Source organism: Salvelinus namaycush, unplaced genomic scaffold, assembly GCF_016432855.1.
Source record: "Salvelinus namaycush isolate Seneca unplaced genomic scaffold, SaNama_1.0 Scaffold62, whole genome shotgun sequence".
In the NCBI taxonomy this organism is placed as follows: Eukaryota; Metazoa; Chordata; class Actinopteri; order Salmoniformes; family Salmonidae; genus Salvelinus; species Salvelinus namaycush.
This window is the reverse complement of record NW_024061331.1, coordinates 167909-190055: the sequence shown is the minus strand read 5'-3', so window position 1 is coordinate 190055 and position 22147 is coordinate 167909. Positions and strand designations below refer to the sequence as shown.

At 28.9% G+C, this 22147-nt stretch overlaps 1 protein-coding gene across 1 annotated transcript in view; it reads left to right on the top strand.

Moving 5' to 3' along the window:
- The window catches only part of LOC120042131 (cytochrome P450 3A27), a 35345-nt gene that overhangs the window by 1406 nt on the left and 11792 nt on the right, over positions 1 to 22147 (top strand). Inside the window, exons 4-5 of the mRNA XM_038986993.1 lie at positions 3344 to 3443; positions 3704 to 3817. Coding sequence (XP_038842921.1) covers positions 3344 to 3443; positions 3704 to 3817 — 214 coding nt within the window. The remainder of the gene's footprint in view (positions 1 to 3343; positions 3444 to 3703; positions 3818 to 22147) is intronic.

Below are 22147 nucleotides of genomic sequence, written 5' to 3'. Positions count from 1 at the left end.
GATTACATTCAGTTACTAGTTTTACCTGTCCAACATTACCCCAAACTCAGTAACGTAATCTGATTACATTCAGTTACTAGTTTTACCTATCCAACATTACCCCAAACTCAGTAACGTAATCTGATTACATTCAGTTACTAGTTTTACCTGTCCAACATTACCCCAAACTCAGTAACGTAATCTGATTACATTCAGTTACTAGTTTTACCTGTCCAACATTACCCCAAACTCAGTAACGTAATCTGATTACATTCAGTTACTAGTTTTACCTGTCCAACATTACCCCAAACTCAGTAATGTAATCTGATTACATTCAGTTACTAGTTTTACCTGTCCAACATTACCCCAAACTCAGTAACGTAATCTGATTACATTCAGTTACTAGTTTTACCTGTCCAACTTTACCCCAAACTCAGTAACGTAATCTGATTACATTCAGTTACTAGTTTTACCTGTCCAACATTACCCCAAACTCAGTAACGTAATCTGATTACATTCAGTTACTAGTTTTACCTGTCCAACATTACCCCAAACTCAGTAACGTAATCTGATTACATCCAGTTACTAGTTTTACCTGTCCAACATTACCCCAAACTCAGTAACGTAATCTGATTACACTCAGTTACTAGTTTTACCTGTCCAACAATACCCCAAACTCAGTAACGTAATCTGATTACATTCAGTTACTAGTTTTACCTGTCCAACATTACCCCAAACTCAGTAACGTAATCTGATTACATCCAGTTACTAGTTTTACCTGTCCAACATTACCCCAAACTCAGTAACGTAATCTGATTACATTCAGTTACTAGTTTTACCTGTCCAACATTACCCCAAACTCAGTAACGTAATCTGATTACATTCAGTTACTAGTTTTACCTGTCCAACATTACCCCAAACTCAGTAACGTAATCTGATTACATTCAGTTACTAGTTTTACCTGTCCAACATTACCCCAAACTCAGTAATGTAATCTGATTACATTCAGTTACTAGTTTTACCTGTCCAACATTACCCCAAACTCAGTAATGTAATCTGATTACATCCAGTTACTAGTTTTACCTGTCCAACATTACCCCAAACTCAGTAACGTAATCTGATTACATTCAGTTACTAGTTTTACCTGTCCAACATTACCCCAAACTCAGTAACGTAATCTGATTACACTCAGTTACTAGTTTTACCTGTCCAACATTACCCCAAACTCAGTAACGTAATCTGATTACATTCAGTTACTAGTTTTACATGTCCAACATTACCCCAAACTCAGTAACGTAATCTGATTACATTCAGTTACTAGTTTTACCTGTCCAACATTACCCCAAACTCAGTAACGTAATCTGATTACATTCAGTTACTAGTTTTACCTGTCCAACATTACCCCAAACTCAGTAACGTAATCTGATTACATTCAGTTACTAGTTTTACCAGCCCAACATTACCCCAAACTCAGTAACGTAATCTGATTACACTCAGTTACTAGTTTTACCTGTCCAACATTACCCCAAACTCAGTAACGTAATCTGATTACATCCAGTTACTAGTTTTACCTGTCCAACATTACCCCAAACTCAGTAACGTAATCTGATTACATTCAGTTACTAGTTTTACCTGTCCAACATTACCCCAAACTCAGTAACGTAATCTGATTACCTTCAGTTACTAGTTTTACCTGTCCAACATTACACCAAACTCAGTAACGTAATCTGATTACATTCAGTTACTAGTTTTACCTGTCCAACATTACCCCAAACTCAGTAACGTAATCTGATTACACTCAGTTACTAGTTTTACCTGTCCAACATTACCCCAAACTCAGTAACGTAATCTGATTACATTCAGTTACTAGTTTTACCTGTCCAACATTACCCCAAACTCAGTAACGTAATCTGATTACATTCAGTTACTAGTTTTACCTGTCCAACATTACCCCAAACTCAGTAACGTAATCTGATTACATTCAGTTACTAGTTTTACCTGTCCAACATTACCCCAAACTCAGTAACGTAATCTGATTACATTCAGTTACTAGTTTTACCAGCCCAACATTACCCCAAACTCAGTAACGTAATCTGATTACACTCAGTTACTAGTTTTACCTGTCCAACATTACCCCAAACTCAGTAACGTAATCTGATTACATCCAGTTACTAGTTTTACCTGTCCAACATTACCCCAAACTCAGTAACGTAATCTGATTACATTCAGTTACTAGTTTTACCTGTCCAACATTACCCCAAACTCAGTAACGTAATCTGATTACCTTCAGTTACTAGTTTTACCTGTCCAACATTACCCCAAACTCAGTAACGTAATCTGATTACATTCAGTTACTAGTTTTACCTGTCCAACATTACCCCAAACTCAGTAACGTAATCTGATTACACTCAGTTACTAGTTTTACCTGTCCAACATTACCCCAAACTCAGTAACGTAATCTGATTACATTCAGTTACTAGTTTTACCTGTCCAACATTACCCCAAACTCAGTAACGTAATCTGATTACATTCAGTTACTAGTTTTACATGTCCAACATTACCCCAAACTCAGTAACGTAATCTGATTACATTCAGTTACTAGTTTTACCTGTCCAACATTACCCCAAACTCAGTAACGTAATCTGATTACATTCAGTTACTTTTAGAATACTTTCCCTTTAACCCTTTCTCCTACGCTGAGTCTCCTCCTACACATCTGAACAGCCAAATACATCTCTGTTGCTAGACAGAACCTTAGTGATACCTGTTCTTCCTCACTTCATCTGACCTGACCTCTGCCCCAAAGGGCTCACTCCTCCCCAACTCACGGCTGTCATGGTGACTGGTACCAGACTGTGTCTTTCCTCCCCCCATAGGATCCCTGATAACAATAACATATCCTGACATAATGTAAACATGATTAATTCCCCTCTCTCCCTCAGTGACAGGAATAAGTATATTTCATGATTTCATAAGTCAAGAAATCAGAACCCAACACTACTGTATATAATAATACTATTAAACAACTTTAAACTTGCACCTCTTTTCAATGCTGATTTGAATGTCATTGAGAAAACAGACAAGTGTCAAAGATATTTTTTCGCAAACATCTTTTCTGCATTTAAAGTAATCTTCAAAGTAATCATCTAGTTTTTCAAAAATATCTGTAATCTGATTATAATATTTTTTTGCTGGTTATGTAACAGATTACAGTTACCGTTTAAAAAAATATCCCTTACATGTAATCCGTTACTCCCCAACCCTGTGTGTTTCTCCTCTGTGAAGGATCTATGATGGGAGGCAGCCTGTACCATGTAGGTGTATATATAGTGGTTAAAGCCATGTGTATTTCTCCTCTGTGAAGGATCTATGATGGGAGGCAGCCTGTTCTGTGTATCATGGACAAAAGCATGATCAAGACCGTCCTGATTAAAGAGTGTTACAACATCTTCACCAACCGCAGAGTGAGAGACACACACACACACACACACACACACACACACACACACACACACACACACACACACACACACACACACACACACACACACACACACACACACACACACACACACACACACACACACACATCCCCTAATAATAATCTAAATAATAATAATCCTTACATTATTACTGATATTATTAATACATTATTTGTGTTTCAGAAATTAATTCTGAATGGTGAGCTGTTTGATAGTTAATACAACTGTCCTCCATGTTTTAGAACTTCCATCTGAATGGCGAGCTGTTTGATGCGGTGTCCGTTGCCGAGGACGATACATGGAGAAAGATCCGCAGTGTCCTCTCACCTTCCTTTACCTCTGGACGACTAAAAGAGGTAGAACCATCCCTCCATCTCTCCCTTTCTATGTTTTATCAACAAGTTATAATTACTTTATAGCTTGTTATAAACTATTAACTCATTATAGCTTGTTATAAACACTTTATAGCTTGTTATAAACTCATTATAGCTTGTTTTAAACTCATTATAGCTTGTTATAAACACTTTATAGCTTGTTATAAACTCATTATAGCTTGTTATAAACTATTAACTCGTTATAGCTTGTTATAAACTAACTCATTATAGATTATTATTAACTCATTATAGCTTGTTATTAACTCATTATAGCTTGTTATTAACTCATTATAGCTTGTTATAAACTCATTATAGCTTGTTATAAACTATTATAGCTTGTTATAATCTCTATAAACTCATTATAGCTTGTTATAAACACTTTATAGCTTGTTATAAACTCTATAAACTCATTATAGATTGTTATAAACTCATTATAGCTTGTTAATAACTTATTATAGCTTATTATAAACTCATTATAGCTTGTTATAAACTATTAACTCGTTATAGCTTGTTATAAACTAACTCATTATAGATTATTATTAACTCATTATAGCTTGTTATTAACTCATTATAGCTTGTTATTAACTCATTATAGCTTGTTATAAACTCATTATAGCTTGTTATAAACTAATTATAGCTTGTTATAATCTCTATAAACTCATTATAGCTTGTTATAAACACTTTATAGCTTGTTATAAACTCTATAAACTCATTATAGATTGTTATAAACTCATTATAGCTTGTTAATAACTTATTATAGCTTATTATAAACTCTTAATTAACTCATTATAGCTTGTTATAAACTTTTTACTAACTCATTATAGCTTGTTATAATCTATTAACTCATTATTGCTTGTTATAAACTCTTTACTAACTCTTTATACCTTGTTATAAAATCTTTACTAACTCTTTATACCTTGTTATAAACTCTTTTTCTAACTCTTTATAGCTTGTTATAAACTCTTTATTAACTCATTATAGCTTGTTATAAACTCTTTACTAACTCATTATTGCTTGTTATGAACTATTAACTCATTATAGCTTGTTATAAACTCTTTATTAACTCATTATAGCTTGTTATAAACTATTAACTCATTATAGCTTGTTATAAACTATTAACTCATTATAGCTTGTTATAAACTCTTTATTAACTCATTATAGCTTGTTATAAACTCTTCACTAACTCATTGTAGCTTGTTATAAACTCTTTACTAACTCTTTATAGCTTGTTATAAACTCTTTACTAACTCATTATAGCTTGTTATAAACTATTAACTCATTATAGCTTGTTATAAACTATTAACTCATTATAGCTTGTTAGAAACTATTAACTCATTATAGCTTGTTATAAACTATTTACTCATTATAGCTTGTTATAAACTCTTTACTAACTCATTATAGCTTGTTATAAACTATTAACTCATTATAGCTTGTTATAAACTATCTACTAACTATTTATAGCTTGTTATAAACTCTTTACTAACTCATTATAGCTTGTTATAAACTCTTTACTAACTCATTATAGCTTGTTATAAACTATCTACTAACTCTTTATAGCTTGTTATAAACTATTAACTCATTATAGCTTCTTATAAACTATTAACTCATTATAACTTGTTATAAACTATTAACTCATTATAGCTTCTTATAAACTAACTCATTATAGCTTGTTATAAACTATAATTCATTATAGCTTGTTATAAACTATTAACTCATTATAGCTTGTTATAAACTATTAACTCATTATAGCTTGTTATAAACTCTATACTAACTCATTATAGCTTGTTATAAACTCTTTATTAACTCATTATAGCTTGTTATAAACTCTTTATTAACTCATTATGGCTTGTTATAAACTCATTATAGCTTGTTATAAACTAATTATAGCTTGTTATAATCTCTATAAACTCATTATAGCTTGTTATAAACACTTTATAGCTTGTTATAAACTCTATAAACTCATTATAGATTGTATAAACTCATTATAGCTTGTTAATAAGTTATTATAACTTGTTATAAACTCTTAATTAACTCATTATAGCTTGTTATAAACTCTTTACTAACTCATTATAGCTTGTTATAATCTATTAACTCATTATTGCTTGTTATAAACTCTTTACTAACTCTTTATACCTTGTTATAAACTCTTTTCTAACTCTTTATAGCTTGTTATAAACTCATTATAGCTTGTTATAAACTAATTATAGCTTGTTATAATCTCTATAAACTCATTATAGCTTGTTATAAACACTTTATAGCTTGTTATAAACTCTATAAACTCATTATAGATTGTACAAACTCATTATAGCTTGTTAATAACTTATTATAGCTTGTTATAAACTCTTAATTAACTCATTATAGCTTGTTATAAACTCTTTACTAACTCATTATAGCTTGTTATAATCTATTAACTCATTATTGCTTGTTATAAACTCTATAAACTCATTATAGCTTGTTATAAACACTTTATAGCTTGTTATAAACTCTATAAACTCATTATAGATTGTATAAACTCATTATAGCTTGTTAATAAGTTATTATAACTTGTTATAAACTCTTAATTAACTCATTATAGCTTGTTATAAACTCTTTACTAACTCATTATAGCTTGTTATAATCTATTAACTAATTATTGCTTGTTATAAACTCTTTACTAACTCTTTATACCTTGTTATAAACTCTTTACTAACTCTTTATAGCTTGTTATAAACTCATTATAGCTTGTTATAAACTATTAACTCATTATAGCTTGTTATAATCTATTAACTCATTATTGCTTGTTATAAACTCTTTACTAACTCTTTATAACTTGTTATAAACTCTTTTCTAACTCTTTATAGCTTGTTATAAACTCTTTTTCTAACTCTTTATAGCTTGTTATAAACTCATTTTAGCTTGTTATAAACTCTTTATTAACTCATTATAGCTTGTTATAAACTCTTTACTAACTCATTATTGCTTGTTATAAACTATTAACTCATTATAGCTTGTTATAAACTCTTTATTAAGTCATTATAGCTTGTTATAAACTATTAACTCATTATAGCTTGTTATAAACTATTAACTCATTATAGCTTGTTATAAACTCTTTATTAACTCATTATAGCTTGTTATAAACTCTTCACTAACTCATTGTAGCTTGTTATAAACTTTTTACTAACTCTTTATAGCTTGTTATAAACTCTTTACTAACTCATTATAGCTTGTTATAAACTCTTTACTAACTCATTATAGCTTGTTATAAACTATTAACTCATTATAGCTTGTTATAAACTATTAACTCATTATAGCTTGTTATAAACTCTTCACTAACTCATTATAGCTTGTTATAAACTATTAACTCATTATAGCTTGTTATAAACTAGTAACTCATTATAGCTTGTTATAAACTATTAACTCATTATAGCTTGTTATAAACTATTAACTCATTATAGCTTTTTATAAACTATTAACTCATTATAGCTTGTTATAAACTATTAACTCATTATAGCTTGTTATAAACTATTAACTCATTATAGCTTGTTATAAACTCTTTACTAACTATTTATAGCTTGTTATAAACTCTTTACTAACTCTTTATAGCTTGTTATAAACTCTTTACTAACTCATTATAGCTTGTTATAAACTCTTTACTAACTCATTATAGCTTGTTATAAACTACAACTCATTATAGCTTGTTATAAACTCTTTACTAACTCATTATAGCTTGTTATAAACTACAACTCATTATATATTGTTATAAACTCTTTACTAACTCATTATAGCTTGTTATAAACTATTAACTCATTATAGCTTGTTAGAAACTATTAACTCATTATAGCCTGTTATAAACTATTTACTCATTATAGCTTGTTATAAACTCTTTACTAACTCAGTATAGCTTGTTATAAACTATTAACTCATTATAGCTTGTTATAAACTATTAACTCATTATAGCTTCTTATAAACTAACTCATTATAGCTTGTTATAAACTATTAACTCATTATAGCTTGTTATAAACTCTTTACTAACTATTTATAGCTTGTTATAAACTCTTTACTAACTCATTATAGCTTGTTATAAACTATCTACTAACTCATTATAGCTTGTTATAAACTATTAACTCATTATAGCTTCTTATAAACTATTAACTCATTATAGCTTGTTATAAACTATTAACTCATTATAGCTTCTTATAAACTATAACTCATTATAGCTTGTTATAAACTATAATTCATTATAGCTTGTTATAAACTATTAACTCATTATAGCTTGTTATAAACTATTAACTCATTATAGCTTGTTATAAACTCTTTACTAACTCATTATAGCTTGTTATAAACTCTTTACTAACTCATTATAGCTTGTTATAAACTATCTACTAACTCATTATAGCTTGTTATAAACTATTAACTCATTATAGCTTCTTATAAACTATTAACTAATTTTAACTTGTTATAAACTATTAACTCATTATAGCTTCTTATAAACTATAACTCATTATAGCTTGTTATAAACTATAATTCATTATAGCTTGTTATAAACTATTAACTCATTATAGCTTGTTATAAACTATTAACTCATTATAGCTTGTTATAAACTCTTTACTAACTCATTATAGCTTGTTATAAACTCTTTACTAACTCATTATAGCTTGTTATAAACTATCTACTAACTCATTATAGCTTGTTATAAACTATTAACTCATTATAGCTTCTTATAAACTATTAACTAATTTTAACTTGTTATAAACTATTAACTCATTATAGCTTCTTATAAACTAACTCATTATAGCTTGTTATAAACTATAATTCATTATAGCTTGTTATAAACTATTAACTCATTATAGCTTGTTATAAACTATTAACTCATTATAGCTTGTTATAAACTCTTTACTAACTATTTATAGCTTGTTATAAACTCTTTACTAACTCATTATAGCTTGTTATAAACTCTTTAATAACTCATTATAGCTTGTTATAAACTATCTACTAACTCATTATAGCTGGTTATAAACTATTAACTCATTATAGCTTCTTATAAACTATTAACTCATTATAACTTGTTATAAACTATTAACTCATTATAGCTTCTTATAAACTAACTCATTATAGCTTGTTATAAACTATAATTCATTATAGCTTGTTATAAACTATTAACTCATTATAGCTTGTTATAAACTATTAGCTCATTATAGCTTGTTATAAACTATTAAGTCATTATAGCTCGTTATAAACTATTAACTCATTATAGCTTGTTATAAACTCTATACTAACTCATTATAGCTTGTTATAAACTCTTTATTAACTCATTATAGCTTGTTATAAACTCTTTATTAACTCATTATAGCTTGTTATAAACTCATTATAGCTTGTTATAAACTAATTATAGCTTGTTATAATCTCTATAAACTCATTATAGCTTGTTATAAACACTTTATAGCTTGTTATAAACTCTATAAACTCATTATAGATTGTATAAACTCATTATAGCTTGTTAATAACTTATTATAGCTTGTTATAAACTCTTAATTAACTCATTAAGGCTTGTTATAAACTCTTTACTAACTCATTATAGCTTGTTATAATCTATTAACTCATTATTGCTTGTTATAAACTCTTTACTAACTCTTTATACCTTGTTATAAACTCTTTACTAACTCTTTATAGCTTGTTATAAACTCATTATAGCTTGTTATAAACTATTAACTCATTATAGCTTGTTATAATCTATTAACTCATTATTGCTTGTTATAAACTCTTTACTAACTCTTTATACCTTGTTATAAACTCTTTTCTAACTCTTTATAGCTTGTTATAAACTCATTTTTGCTTGTTATAAACTCTTTACTAACTCTTTATACCTTGTTATAATCTCTTTTTCTAACTCTTTATAGCTTGTTATAAACTCATTTTTGCTTGTTATAAACTCTTTATTAACTCATTATAGCTTGTTATAAACTCTTTACTAACTCATTATTGCTTGTTATAAACTATTAACTCATTATAGCTTATTATAAACTCTTAATTAACTCATTATAGCTTGTTATAAACTATTAACTCATTATAGCTTGTTATAAACTATTAACTCATTATAGCTTGTTATAAACTCTTTATTAACTCATTATAGCTTGTTATAAACTCTTCACTAACTCATTGTAGCTTGTTATAAACTTTTTACTAACTCTTTATAGCTTGTTATAAACTCTTTACTAACTCATTATAGCTTGTTATAAACTCTTTACTAACTCATTATAGCTTGTTATAAACTATTAACTCATTATAGCTTGTTATAAACTATTAACTCATTATAGCTTGTTATAAACTCTTCACTAACTCATTATAGCTTGTTATAAACTATTAACTCATTATAGCTTGTTATAAACTAGTAACTCATTATGGCTTGTTATAAACTATTAACTCATTATAGCTTGTTATAAACTATTAACTCATTATAGCTTTTTATAAACTATTAACTCATTATAGCTTGTTATAAACTATTAACTCATTATAGCTTGTTATAAACTATTAACTCATTATAGCTTGTTATAAACTCTTTACTAACTATTTATAGCTTGTTATAAACTCTTTACTAACTCTTTATAGCTTGTTATAAACTCTTTACTAACTCATTATAGCTTGTTATAAACTCTTTACTAACTCATTATAGCTTGTTATAAACTACAACTCATTATAGCTTGTTATAAACTCTTTACTAACTCATTATAGCTTGTTATAAACTACAACTCATTATATATTGTTATAAACTCTTTACTAACTCATTATAGCTTGTTATAAACTATTAACTCATTATAGCTTGTTAGAAACTATTATCTCATTATAGCTTGTTATAAACTATTAACTCATTATAGCTTGTTATAAACTATTAACTCATTATAGCTTGTTATAAACTCTTTACTAACTCATTATAGCTTGTTATAAACTCTTTACTAACTCATTATAGCTTGTTATAAACTATCTACTAACTCATTATAGCTTGTTATAAACTATTAACTCATTATAGCTTCTTATAAACTATTAACTAATTTTAACTTGTTATAAACTATTAACTCATTATAGCTTCTTATAAACTAACTCATTATAGCTTGTTATAAACTATAATTCATTATAGCTTGTTATAAACTATTAACTCATTATAGCTTGTTATAAACTATTAACTCATTATAGCTTGTTATAAACTCTTTACTAACTATTTATAGCTTGTTATAAACTCTTTACTAACTCATTATAGCTTGTTATAAACTCTTTAATAACTCATTATAGCTTGTTATAAACTATCTACTAACTCATTATAGCTGGTTATAAACTATTAACTCATTATAGCTTCTTATAAACTATTAACTCATTATAACTTGTTATAAACTATTAACTCATTATAGCTTCTTATAAACTAACTCATTATAGCTTGTTATAAACTATAATTCATTATAGCTTGTTATAAACTATTAACTCATTATAGCTTGTTATAAACTATTAGCTCATTATAGCTTGTTATAAACTATTAAGTCATTATAGCTCGTTATAAACTATTAACTCATTATAGCTTGTTATAAACTCTATACTAACTCATTATAGCTTGTTATAAACTCTTTATTAACTCATTATAGCTTGTTATAAACTCTTTATTAACTCATTATAGCTTGTTATAAACTCATTATAGCTTGTTATAAACTAATTATAGCTTGTTATAATCTCTATAAACTCATTATAGCTTGTTATAAACACTTTATAGCTTGTTATAAACTCTATAAACTCATTATAGATTGTATAAACTCATTATAGCTTGTTAATAACTTATTATAGCTTGTTATAAACTCTTAATTAACTCATTAAGGCTTGTTATAAACTCTTTACTAACTCATTATAGCTTGTTATAATCTATTAACTCATTATTGCTTGTTATAAACTCTTTACTAACTCTTTATACCTTGTTATAAACTCTTTACTAACTCTTTATAGCTTGTTATAAACTCATTATAGCTTGTTATAAACTATTAACTCATTATAGCTTGTTATAATCTATTAACTCATTATTGCTTGTTATAAACTCTTTACTAACTCTTTATACCTTGTTATAAACTCTTTTCTAACTCTTTATAGCTTGTTATAAACTCATTTTTTCTTGTTATAAACTCTTTACTAACTCTTTATACCTTGTTATAATCTCTTTTTCTAACTCTTTATAGCTTGTTATAAACTCATTTTTGCTTGTTATAAACTCTTTATTAACTCATTATAGCTTGTTATAAACTCTTTACTAACTCATTATTGCTTGTTATAAACTATTAACTCATTATAGCTTATTATAAACTCTTAATTGACTCATTATAGCTTGTTATAAACTATTAACTCATTATAGCTTGTTATAAACTATTAACTCATTATAGCTTGTTATAAACTCTTTATTAACTCATTATAGCTTGTTATAAACTCTTCACTAACTCATTGTAGCTTGTTATAAACTTTTTACTAACTCTTTATAGCTTGTTATAAACTCTTTACTAACTCATTATAGCTTGTTATAAACTCTTTACTAACTCATTATAGCTTGTTATAAACTATTAACTCATTATAGCTTGTTATAAACTATTAACTCATTATAGCTTGTTATAAACTCTTCACTAACTCATTATAGCTTGTTATAAACTATTAACTCATTATAGCTTGTTATAAACTAGTAAGTCATTATAGCTTGTTATAAAATATTAACTCATTATAGCTCGTTACAAACTATTAACTCATTACAGCTTTTTATAAACTATTAACTCATTACAGCTTTTTATAAACTATTAACTCATTATAGCTTGTTATAAACTATTAACTCATTATATCTTGTTATAAACTCTTTACTAACTATTTATAGCTTGTTATAAACTCTTTACTAACTCTTTATAGCTTGTTATAAACTCTTTCCTAACTCATTATAGCGTGTTATAAACTCTTTACTAACTCATTTTAGCTTGTTATAAACTACAACTCATTATAGCTTGTTATAAACTCTTTACTAACTCATTATAGCTTGTTATAAACTACAACTCATTATATATTGTTATAAACTCTTTACTAACTCATTATAGCTTGTTATAAACTCTTTACTAACTATTTATAGCTTGTTATAAACTCTTTACTAACTCATTATAGCTTGTTATAAACTATCTACTAACTCATTATAGCTTGTTATAAACTATTAACTCATTATAGCTTCTTATAAACTATTAACTCATTATAGCTTGTTATAAACTATTAACTCATTATAGCTTCTTATGAACTATAACTCATTATAGCTTGTTATAAACTATAATTCATTATAGCTTGTTATAAACTATTAACTCATTATAGCTTGTTATAAACTATTAACTCATTATAGCTTGTTATAAACTCTTTACTAACTATTTATAGCTTGTTATAAACTCTTTACTAACTCATTATAGCTTGTTATAAACTCTTTACTAACTCATTATAGCTTGTTATAAACTATCTACTAACTCATTATAGCTGGTTATAAACTATTAACTCATTATAGCTTCTTATAAACTATTAACTCATTATAACTTGTTATAAACTATTAACTCATTATAGCTTCTTATAAACTAACTCATTATAGCTTGTTATAAACTATAATTCATTATAGCTTGTTATAAACTATTAACTCATTATAGCTTGTTATGAACTATTAACTCATTATAGCTTGTTATAAACTATTGAGTCATTATAGCTTGTTATAAACTATTAACTCATTATAGCTAGTTATTAACTCTATACTAACTCATCATAGCTTGTTATAAACTCTTTATTAACTCATTATAGCTTGTTATAAACTCTTTATTAACTCATTATAGCTTGTTATAAACTCATTATAGCTTTTTATAAACTAATTATAGCTTGTTATATTCTCTATAGACTCATTATAGCTTGTTATAAACACTTTATAGCTTGTTATAAACTCTATAAACTCATTATAGATTGTATAAACTCATTATAGCTTGTTAATAACTTATTATAGCTTGTTATAAACTCTTAATTTACTCATTATAGCTTGTTATAAACTCTTTACTAACTCATTATAGCTTGTTATAATCTATTAACTCATTATTGCTTGTTATAAACTCTTTACTAACTCTTTATACCTTGTTATAAACTCTTTACTAACTCTTTATAGCTTGTTATAAACTCATTATAGCTTGTTATAAACTATTAACTCATTATAGCTTGTTATAAACTCTTTACTAACTCATTATTGCTTGTTATAAACTATTAACTCATTATAGCTTGTTATAAACTCTTTATTAACTCATTATAGCTTGTTATAAACTATTAACTCATTATAGCTTGTTATAAACTATTAACTCATTATAGCTTGTTATAAACTCTTTATTAACTCATTATAGCTTGTTATAAACTCTTCACTAACTCATTGTAGCTTGTTATAAACTTTTTACTAACTCTTTATAGCTTGTTATAAACTCTTTACTAACTCATTATAGCTTGTTGTAAACTCTTTACTAACTCATTATAGCTTGTTATAAACTATTAACTCATTACAGCTTGTTATAAACTATTAACTCATTATAGCTTGTTATAAACTTTTCACTAACTCATTATAGCTTGTTATAAACTATTAACTCATTATAGCTTGTTTTAAACTAGTAACTCATTATAGCTTGTTATAAACTATTAACTCATTATAGCTTGTTATAAACTATTAACTCATTATAGCTTTTTATAAACTATTAACTCATTATAGCTTGTTATAAACTATTAACTCATTATAGCTTGTTATAAACTATTAACTCATTATAGCTTGTTATAAACTATCTACTAACTCATTATAGCTTGTTATAAACTATGAACTCATTATAGCTTGTTATAAACTCTTTACTAACTATTTATAGCTTGTTATAAACTCTTTACTAACTCTTTATAGCTTGTTATAAACTCTTTACTAACTCATTATAGCTTGTTATAAACTCTTTACTAACTCATTATAGCTTGTTATAAACTACAACTCATTATAGATTGTTATAAACTCTTTACTTACTCATTATAGCTTGTTATAAACTATTAACTCATTATAGCTTGTTAGAAACTATTATCTCATTATAGTTTGTTATAAACTATTAACTCATTATAGCTTGTTATAAACTATCTACTAACTCATTATAGCTTGTTATAAACTATTAACTCATTATAGCTTGTTATAAACTATTAACTCATTATAGCTTGTTATAAACTCTTTACTAACTATTTATAGCTTGTTATAAACTCTTTACTAACTCATTATAGCTTGTTATAAACTCTTTACTAACTCATTATAGCTTGTTATAAACTATCTACTAACTCATTATAGCTTGTTATAAACTATTAACTCATTATAGCTTGTTATAAACTATTAACTCATTATAGCTTGTTATAAACTATTAACTCATTATAGCTTGTTATAAACTATTAACTCATTATAGCTTGTTATAAACTATTAAGTCATTATAGCTTGTTATAAACTATTAACTCATTATAGCTTGTTATAAACTCTATACTAACTCATTATAGCTTGTTATAAACTCTTTATTAACTCATTATAGCTTGTTATAAACTCTTTATTAACTCATTAAAGCTTGTTATAAACTCTTCATAAACTCATTATAGCGTGTTATAAACTCTTTATTAACTCATTATAGCTTGTTATGAACTCTTCATAAACTCATTATAGCTTGTTATAAACTGTTTACTAATTCATTATAGCTTGTTATAAACTCTTTACTAACTCATTATAGCTTGTTATAAACTCTTTATTAACTCATTATAGCTTGTTATAAACTATTAACTCATTATAGCTTGTTATAAACTCTTTACTAACTCATTATAGCTTGTTATAAACTCTTTACTAACTCATTTTAGCTTGTTATAAACTCTTTATTAACTCATTATAGCTTGTTATAAACTCTTTATTAACTCATTATAGCTTGTTATAAACTATTAACTCATTATAGCTTGTTATAAACTATTAACTCATTATAGCTTTTTATAAACTATTAACTCATTATAGCTTGTTATAAACTATTAACTCATTATAGCTTGTTATAAACTATTAACTCATTATAGCTTGTTATAAACTATCTACTAACTCATTATAGCTTGTTATAAACTATGAACTCATTATAGCTTGTTATAAACTCTTTACTAACTATTTATAGCTTGTTATAAACTCTTTACTAACTCTTTATAGCTTGTTATAAACTCTTTACTAACTCATTATAGCTTGTTATAAACTCTTTACTAACTCATTATAGCTTGTTATAAACTACAACTCATTATAGATTGTTATAAACTCTTTACTAACTCATTATAGCTTGTTATAAACTATTAACTCATTATAGCTTGTTAGAAACTATTATCTCATTATAGCTTGTTATAAACTATTAACTCATTATAGCTTGTTATAAACTATCTACTAACTCATTATAGCTTGTTATAAACTATTAACTCATTATAGCTTGTTATAAACTATTAACTCATTATAGCTTGTTATAAACTCTTTACTAACTATTTATAGCTTGTTATAAACTCTTTACTAACTCATTATAGCTTGTTATAAACTCTTTACTAACTCATTATAGCTTGTTATAAACTATCTACTAACTCATTATAGCTTGTTATAAACTATTAACTCATTATAGCTTGTTATAAACTATTAACTCATTATAGCTTGTTATAAACTATTAACTCATTATAGCTTGTTATAAACTATTAACTCATTATAGCTTGTTATAAACTATTAAGTCATTATAGCTTGTTATAAACTATTAACTCATTATAGCTTGTTATAAACTCTATACTAACACATTATAGCTTGTTATAAACTCTTTATTAACTCATTATAGCTTGTTATAAACTCTTTATTAACTCATTAAAGCTTGTTATAAACTCTTCATAAACTCATTATAGCGTGTTATAAACTCTTTATTAACTCATTATAGCTTGTTATGAACTCTTCATAAACTCATTATAGCTTGTTATAAACTGTTTACTAATTCATTATAGCTTGTTATAAACTCTTTACTAACTCATTATAGCTTGTTATAAACTCTTTATTAACTCATTATAGCTTGTTATAAACTATTAACTCATTATAGCTTGTTATAAACTCTTTACTAACTCATTATAGCTTGTTATAAACTCTTTACTAACTCATTTTAGCTTGATATAAACTCTTTATTAACTCATTATAGCTTGTTATAAACTCTTTATTAACTCATTATAGCTTGTTATAAACTATTAACTCATTATAGCTTGTTATAAACTTTTTATAAACTTATTATAGCTTGTTATAAAGTCTTTAGAACTTGTTATAAACTTTTTATAAACTTATTATAGCTTGTTATAAAGTCTTTAGAACTTGTTATAAACTCTTTATTAACTCATTACTGCTTGTAATAAACTCTAAACTCAGTAAAACTTGTTATAAACTTATTATAGATATACAGCAATAGCTGAATGGGATGAGCCTTGACTAGAAACAATATATACAGTGCATTCAGAAAGTATTCAGACCCATTGACTTTTTCCACATTTTGTTACATTAAAGCCTTATTCTAAAATGTATTAAATAAAACATTTTCCTCATCTATCTACACACAATACCCCATAATGGCAAAGCAAAAAACGTTTTTAAGAAATGTTAGCAAATGTATTAAAAATCAACAACAGATACCTTATTTACATTATTATTCAAAAGTGAAGTCATGCATCCTCTGAAACATGACCCGTTTGACCACCTACTTCCTGTTTCACCGGATGTCAGCAGCACTAATGTGAAAGACATGACCACCTACTTCCTGCTTGACCCTGATGTCAGCAGCACTAATGTGAAAGACATGACCACCTACTTCCTGCTTAACCCGGTTGTCAGCAGCACTAATGTGAAAGACATGACCACCTACTTCCTGCTTAACCCGGTTGTCAGCAGCACTAATGTGAAAGACATGACCACCTACTTCCTGCTTGACCCTGATGTCAGCAGCACTAATGTGAAAGACATGACCACCTACTTCCTGCTTAACCCGGTTGTCAGCAGCACTAATGTGAAAGACATGACCACCTACTTCCTGCTTAACCCGGTTGTCAGCAGCACTAATGTGAAAGACATGACCACCTACTTCCTGCTTAACCCGGATGTCAGCAGCACTAATGTGAAAGACATGACCACCTACTTCCTGCTTAACCCGGTTGTCAGCAGCACTAATGTGAAACACCCCTCGACTGACAACCGGTGTCAGCTTGCAGTCCCTCGGCCCTGTCACAAGGAGTCGCTAGAGCACGATAAGCCAAGGTCCCGGACGGCGCTGGGCCAATTTTATGTCATCCTATGGGGTTACCGGTCAAGGTCGGTTGTGACCTGGTGGGATTGAACACCAGGCTGTATTGTCGCTGTGCAGTGCTTTTGACCGCTGCACCACCCAGGACCCCTATCTTCTTCATTCATATATAGGACTAGAATTAGATGCTGATGGCTTTCACTTCTCTTCATAAAGATTTAACCTCTACCGCTTCTCTCTCCCAGATCCGGGATCCTCCTCATCAAAAAAGCTGACTAGCATAGCCTAGCCTAACTCGACAGGGATATCATATAATATAATTTTCATGAAATCACAAGTCCAATACAGCAAATGAAAGATAAACATCTTGTGAATCCAGCCATCATTTCCGATTTTTAAAATGTTTTACACCGAAAACACAATATGTATTTCTATTAGCTAACCACAATAGCCAAAGACTCAACCGCATATTTTCAACATGTTTCTACTGCATAGGTAGCTATCACAAAACCGACCAAATAGAGATATAATTAGTCACTAACCAAGAAACAACTTCATCAGATGACAGTCTTATAACATGTTATACAATAAATTTATGTTTTGTTCGAAAATGTGCATATTTGAGGTATAAATCATAGTTTTACATTGCAGCTACCATCAAAAATATCACCAAAGCAGCCAGAATAATTACAGAGAGCAACGTGAAATACCTAAATACTCATCATAAAACATTTATGAAAAATACATGGTGTACAGCAAATGAAAGATAAACATCTTGTGAATCCAGCCAATATTTCCGATTTTTTAAGTGTTTTACAGCGAAAACACAATATAGCATTATATTAGCTTACAACAATAGCCAAACACAGAACCGCATTTATTCACCGCATAGATAGCATTCGCAAAAACCAGCAAAAGATATCAAATTAATCACTAACCTTGACCAACTTCCTCAGATGACAGTCTTATAACATCAGGTTATACAATACTCTTATGTTTTGTTCGAAAATGTGCATATTTAGAGCTGCAAACCGTGGTTATACATTGTGAATATGTAGCATCGATTCACCAGAATGTCCGGAGCTATTTTGGACACTCACCTAATCTGACCAAAGAACTCATCATAAACTTTACTAAAAAATACATGTTGGACAGCAAATGAAAGATACACTGGTTCTTAATGCAACCGCCGTGTTAGATTTTTAAAAATAACTTTACCATAACAAACAGCTTGCGTTATAGCGAGACAGCGCCCGCCAAAACGGCGGAGAATAGGACTCAACATTTTACACAGAAATACGAAATAACATCATAAATTGTTCTTACTTTTGCTGAGCTTCCATCAGAATCTTGTACAAGGAGTCCTTGGTCCAGAATAAATCGTTGTTTGGTTTTAGAATGTCCTTTTCTTCTGTTGAATTCGCGCCAACAATGCTAGCCAAGGTTGATAACGTTCCCACCCTCTCTTGACGCAAAGAATGGAAAACTCCAAAAGTCCCAATAAACGTTGAATAATCTGATAAAACTCGGTTGAAAAAACATACTTTACGATATTATTATCACATGTATCAAATAAAATCATAGCCGGAGATATTAGCCGTGTATAGCGAACGCTTATCATAAGACAATATGGAGGTGCGTCCCGCGCCTAGGTAGAGAAAGGAAATTCTGGACACGTCATTCCAAAAGCTCTTGTTCGACCTCAGATCAAGCTAGACACCCCATTCCACCTTCCACTGCCTGTTGACATCTAGTGGAAGGCGTATGCAGTGCATGCATATCCATAAATATAAGGCAATTCAATAGGCAGGCCGTGGAACAGAGCCTCATTTTCAGATTTTTCACTTCCTGTCTGGAAGTTTGCTGCCAAATGAGTTCTGTTTTACTCACAGATATAATTCAAACAGTTTTAGAAACTTGAGAGTGTTTTCTATCCAATAGTAATAATAATATGCATATTGTATGATCTAGAATAGAGTACGAGGCCGTTTAAATTGGGCACGATTTTTCCCCAAAGTGAAAACAGCGCCCCCTATTAAGAAGAAGTTTTAATTGTTATATGGGTCTGAATAAATAACTGCTATAGTCTACCACCATCTGAATGCTTATGGGTCTGAATTAATAACTGTTATAGCCTACCACCATCTGAATGGTTATGGGTCTGAATTAATAACTGTTATAGTCTACCACCATCTGAATGGTTATGGGTCTGAATTAATAACTGTTATAGTCTACCACCATCCGAATGGTTATGGGTCTGAATTAATAACTGCTATAGTCTACCACCATCTGAATGGTTATGGATCTGAATAAATAACTGTTATAGCCTACCACCATCTGAATGGGTCTGAATTAATAACTGTTATAGTATACCACCATCTGAATGGGTCTGAATTAATAACTGCTATAGTCTACCACCATCTGAATGGTTATGGGTCTGAATTAATAACTGCTATAGTCTACCACCATCTGAATGGTTATGGGTCTGAATTAATAACTGCTATAGCCTACCACCATCTGAATGGTTATGGGTCTGAATTAATAACTGCTATAGTCTACCACCATCTGAATGGGTCTGAATTAATAACTGCTATAGTCTACCACCATCTGAATGGTTATGGGTCTGAATTAATAACTGCTATAGCCTACCACCATCTGAATGGTTATGGGTCTGAATTAATAACTGCTATAGTCTACCACCATCTGAATGGGTCTGAATTAATAACTGCTATAGTCTACCACCATCTGAATGGTTATGGGTCTGAATTAATAACTGCTATAGCCTACCACCATCTGAATGGTTATGGGTCTGAATTAATAACTGCTATAGTCTACCACCATCTGAATGGGTCTGAATTAATAACTGTTATAGCCTACCACCATCTGAATGGGTCTGAATTAATAACTGTTATAGCCTACCACCATCTGAATGGTTATGGATCTGAATTAATAACTGCTATAGTCTACCACCATCTGAATGGTTATGGGTCTGAATTAATAACTGCTATAGCCTACCACCATCTGAATGGTTATGGGTCTGAATTAATAACTGCTATAGTCTACCACCATCTGAATGGGTCTGAATTAATAACTGTTATAGCCTACCACCATCTGAATGGGTCTGAATTAATAACTGCTATAGTCTACCACCATCTGAATGGTTATGGGTCTGAATTAATAACTGCTATAGTCTACCACCATCTGAATGGTTATGGGTCTGAATTAATAACTGCTATAGTCTACCACCATCTGAATGGTTATGGGTCTGAATTAATAACTGCTATAGCCTACCACCATCTGAATGGTTATGGGTCTGAATTAATAACTGTTATAGTCTACCACCATCTGAATGGGTCTGAATTAATAACTGCTATAGTCTACCACCATCTGAATGGGTCTGAATTAATAACTGCTATAGTCTACCACCATCTGAATGGTTATGGGTCTGAATTAATAACTGCTATAGCCTACCACCATCTGAATGGGTCTGAATTAATAACTGTTATAGCCTACCACCATCTGAATGGGTCTGAATTAATAACTGTTATAGTCTACCACCATCTGAATGGTTATGGGTCTGAATTAATAACTGCTATAGCCTACCACCATCTGAATGGTTATGGGTCTGAATTAATAACTGTTATAGTCTACCACCATCTGAATGGGTCTGAATTAATAACTGCTATAGTCTACCACCATCTGAATGGGTCTGAATTAATAACTGCTATAGTCTACCACCATCTGAATGGTTATGGGTCTGAATTAATAACTGCTATAGCCTACCACCATCTGAATGGGTCTGAATTAATAACTGTTATAGCCTACCACCATCTGAATGGGTCTGAATTAATAACTGTTATAGTCTACCACCATCTGAATGGTTATGGGTCTGAATTAATAACTGCTATAGTCTACCACCATCTGAATGGTTATGGGTCTGAATTAATAACTGCTATAGTCTACCACCATCTGAATGGGTCTGAATTAATAACTGTTATAG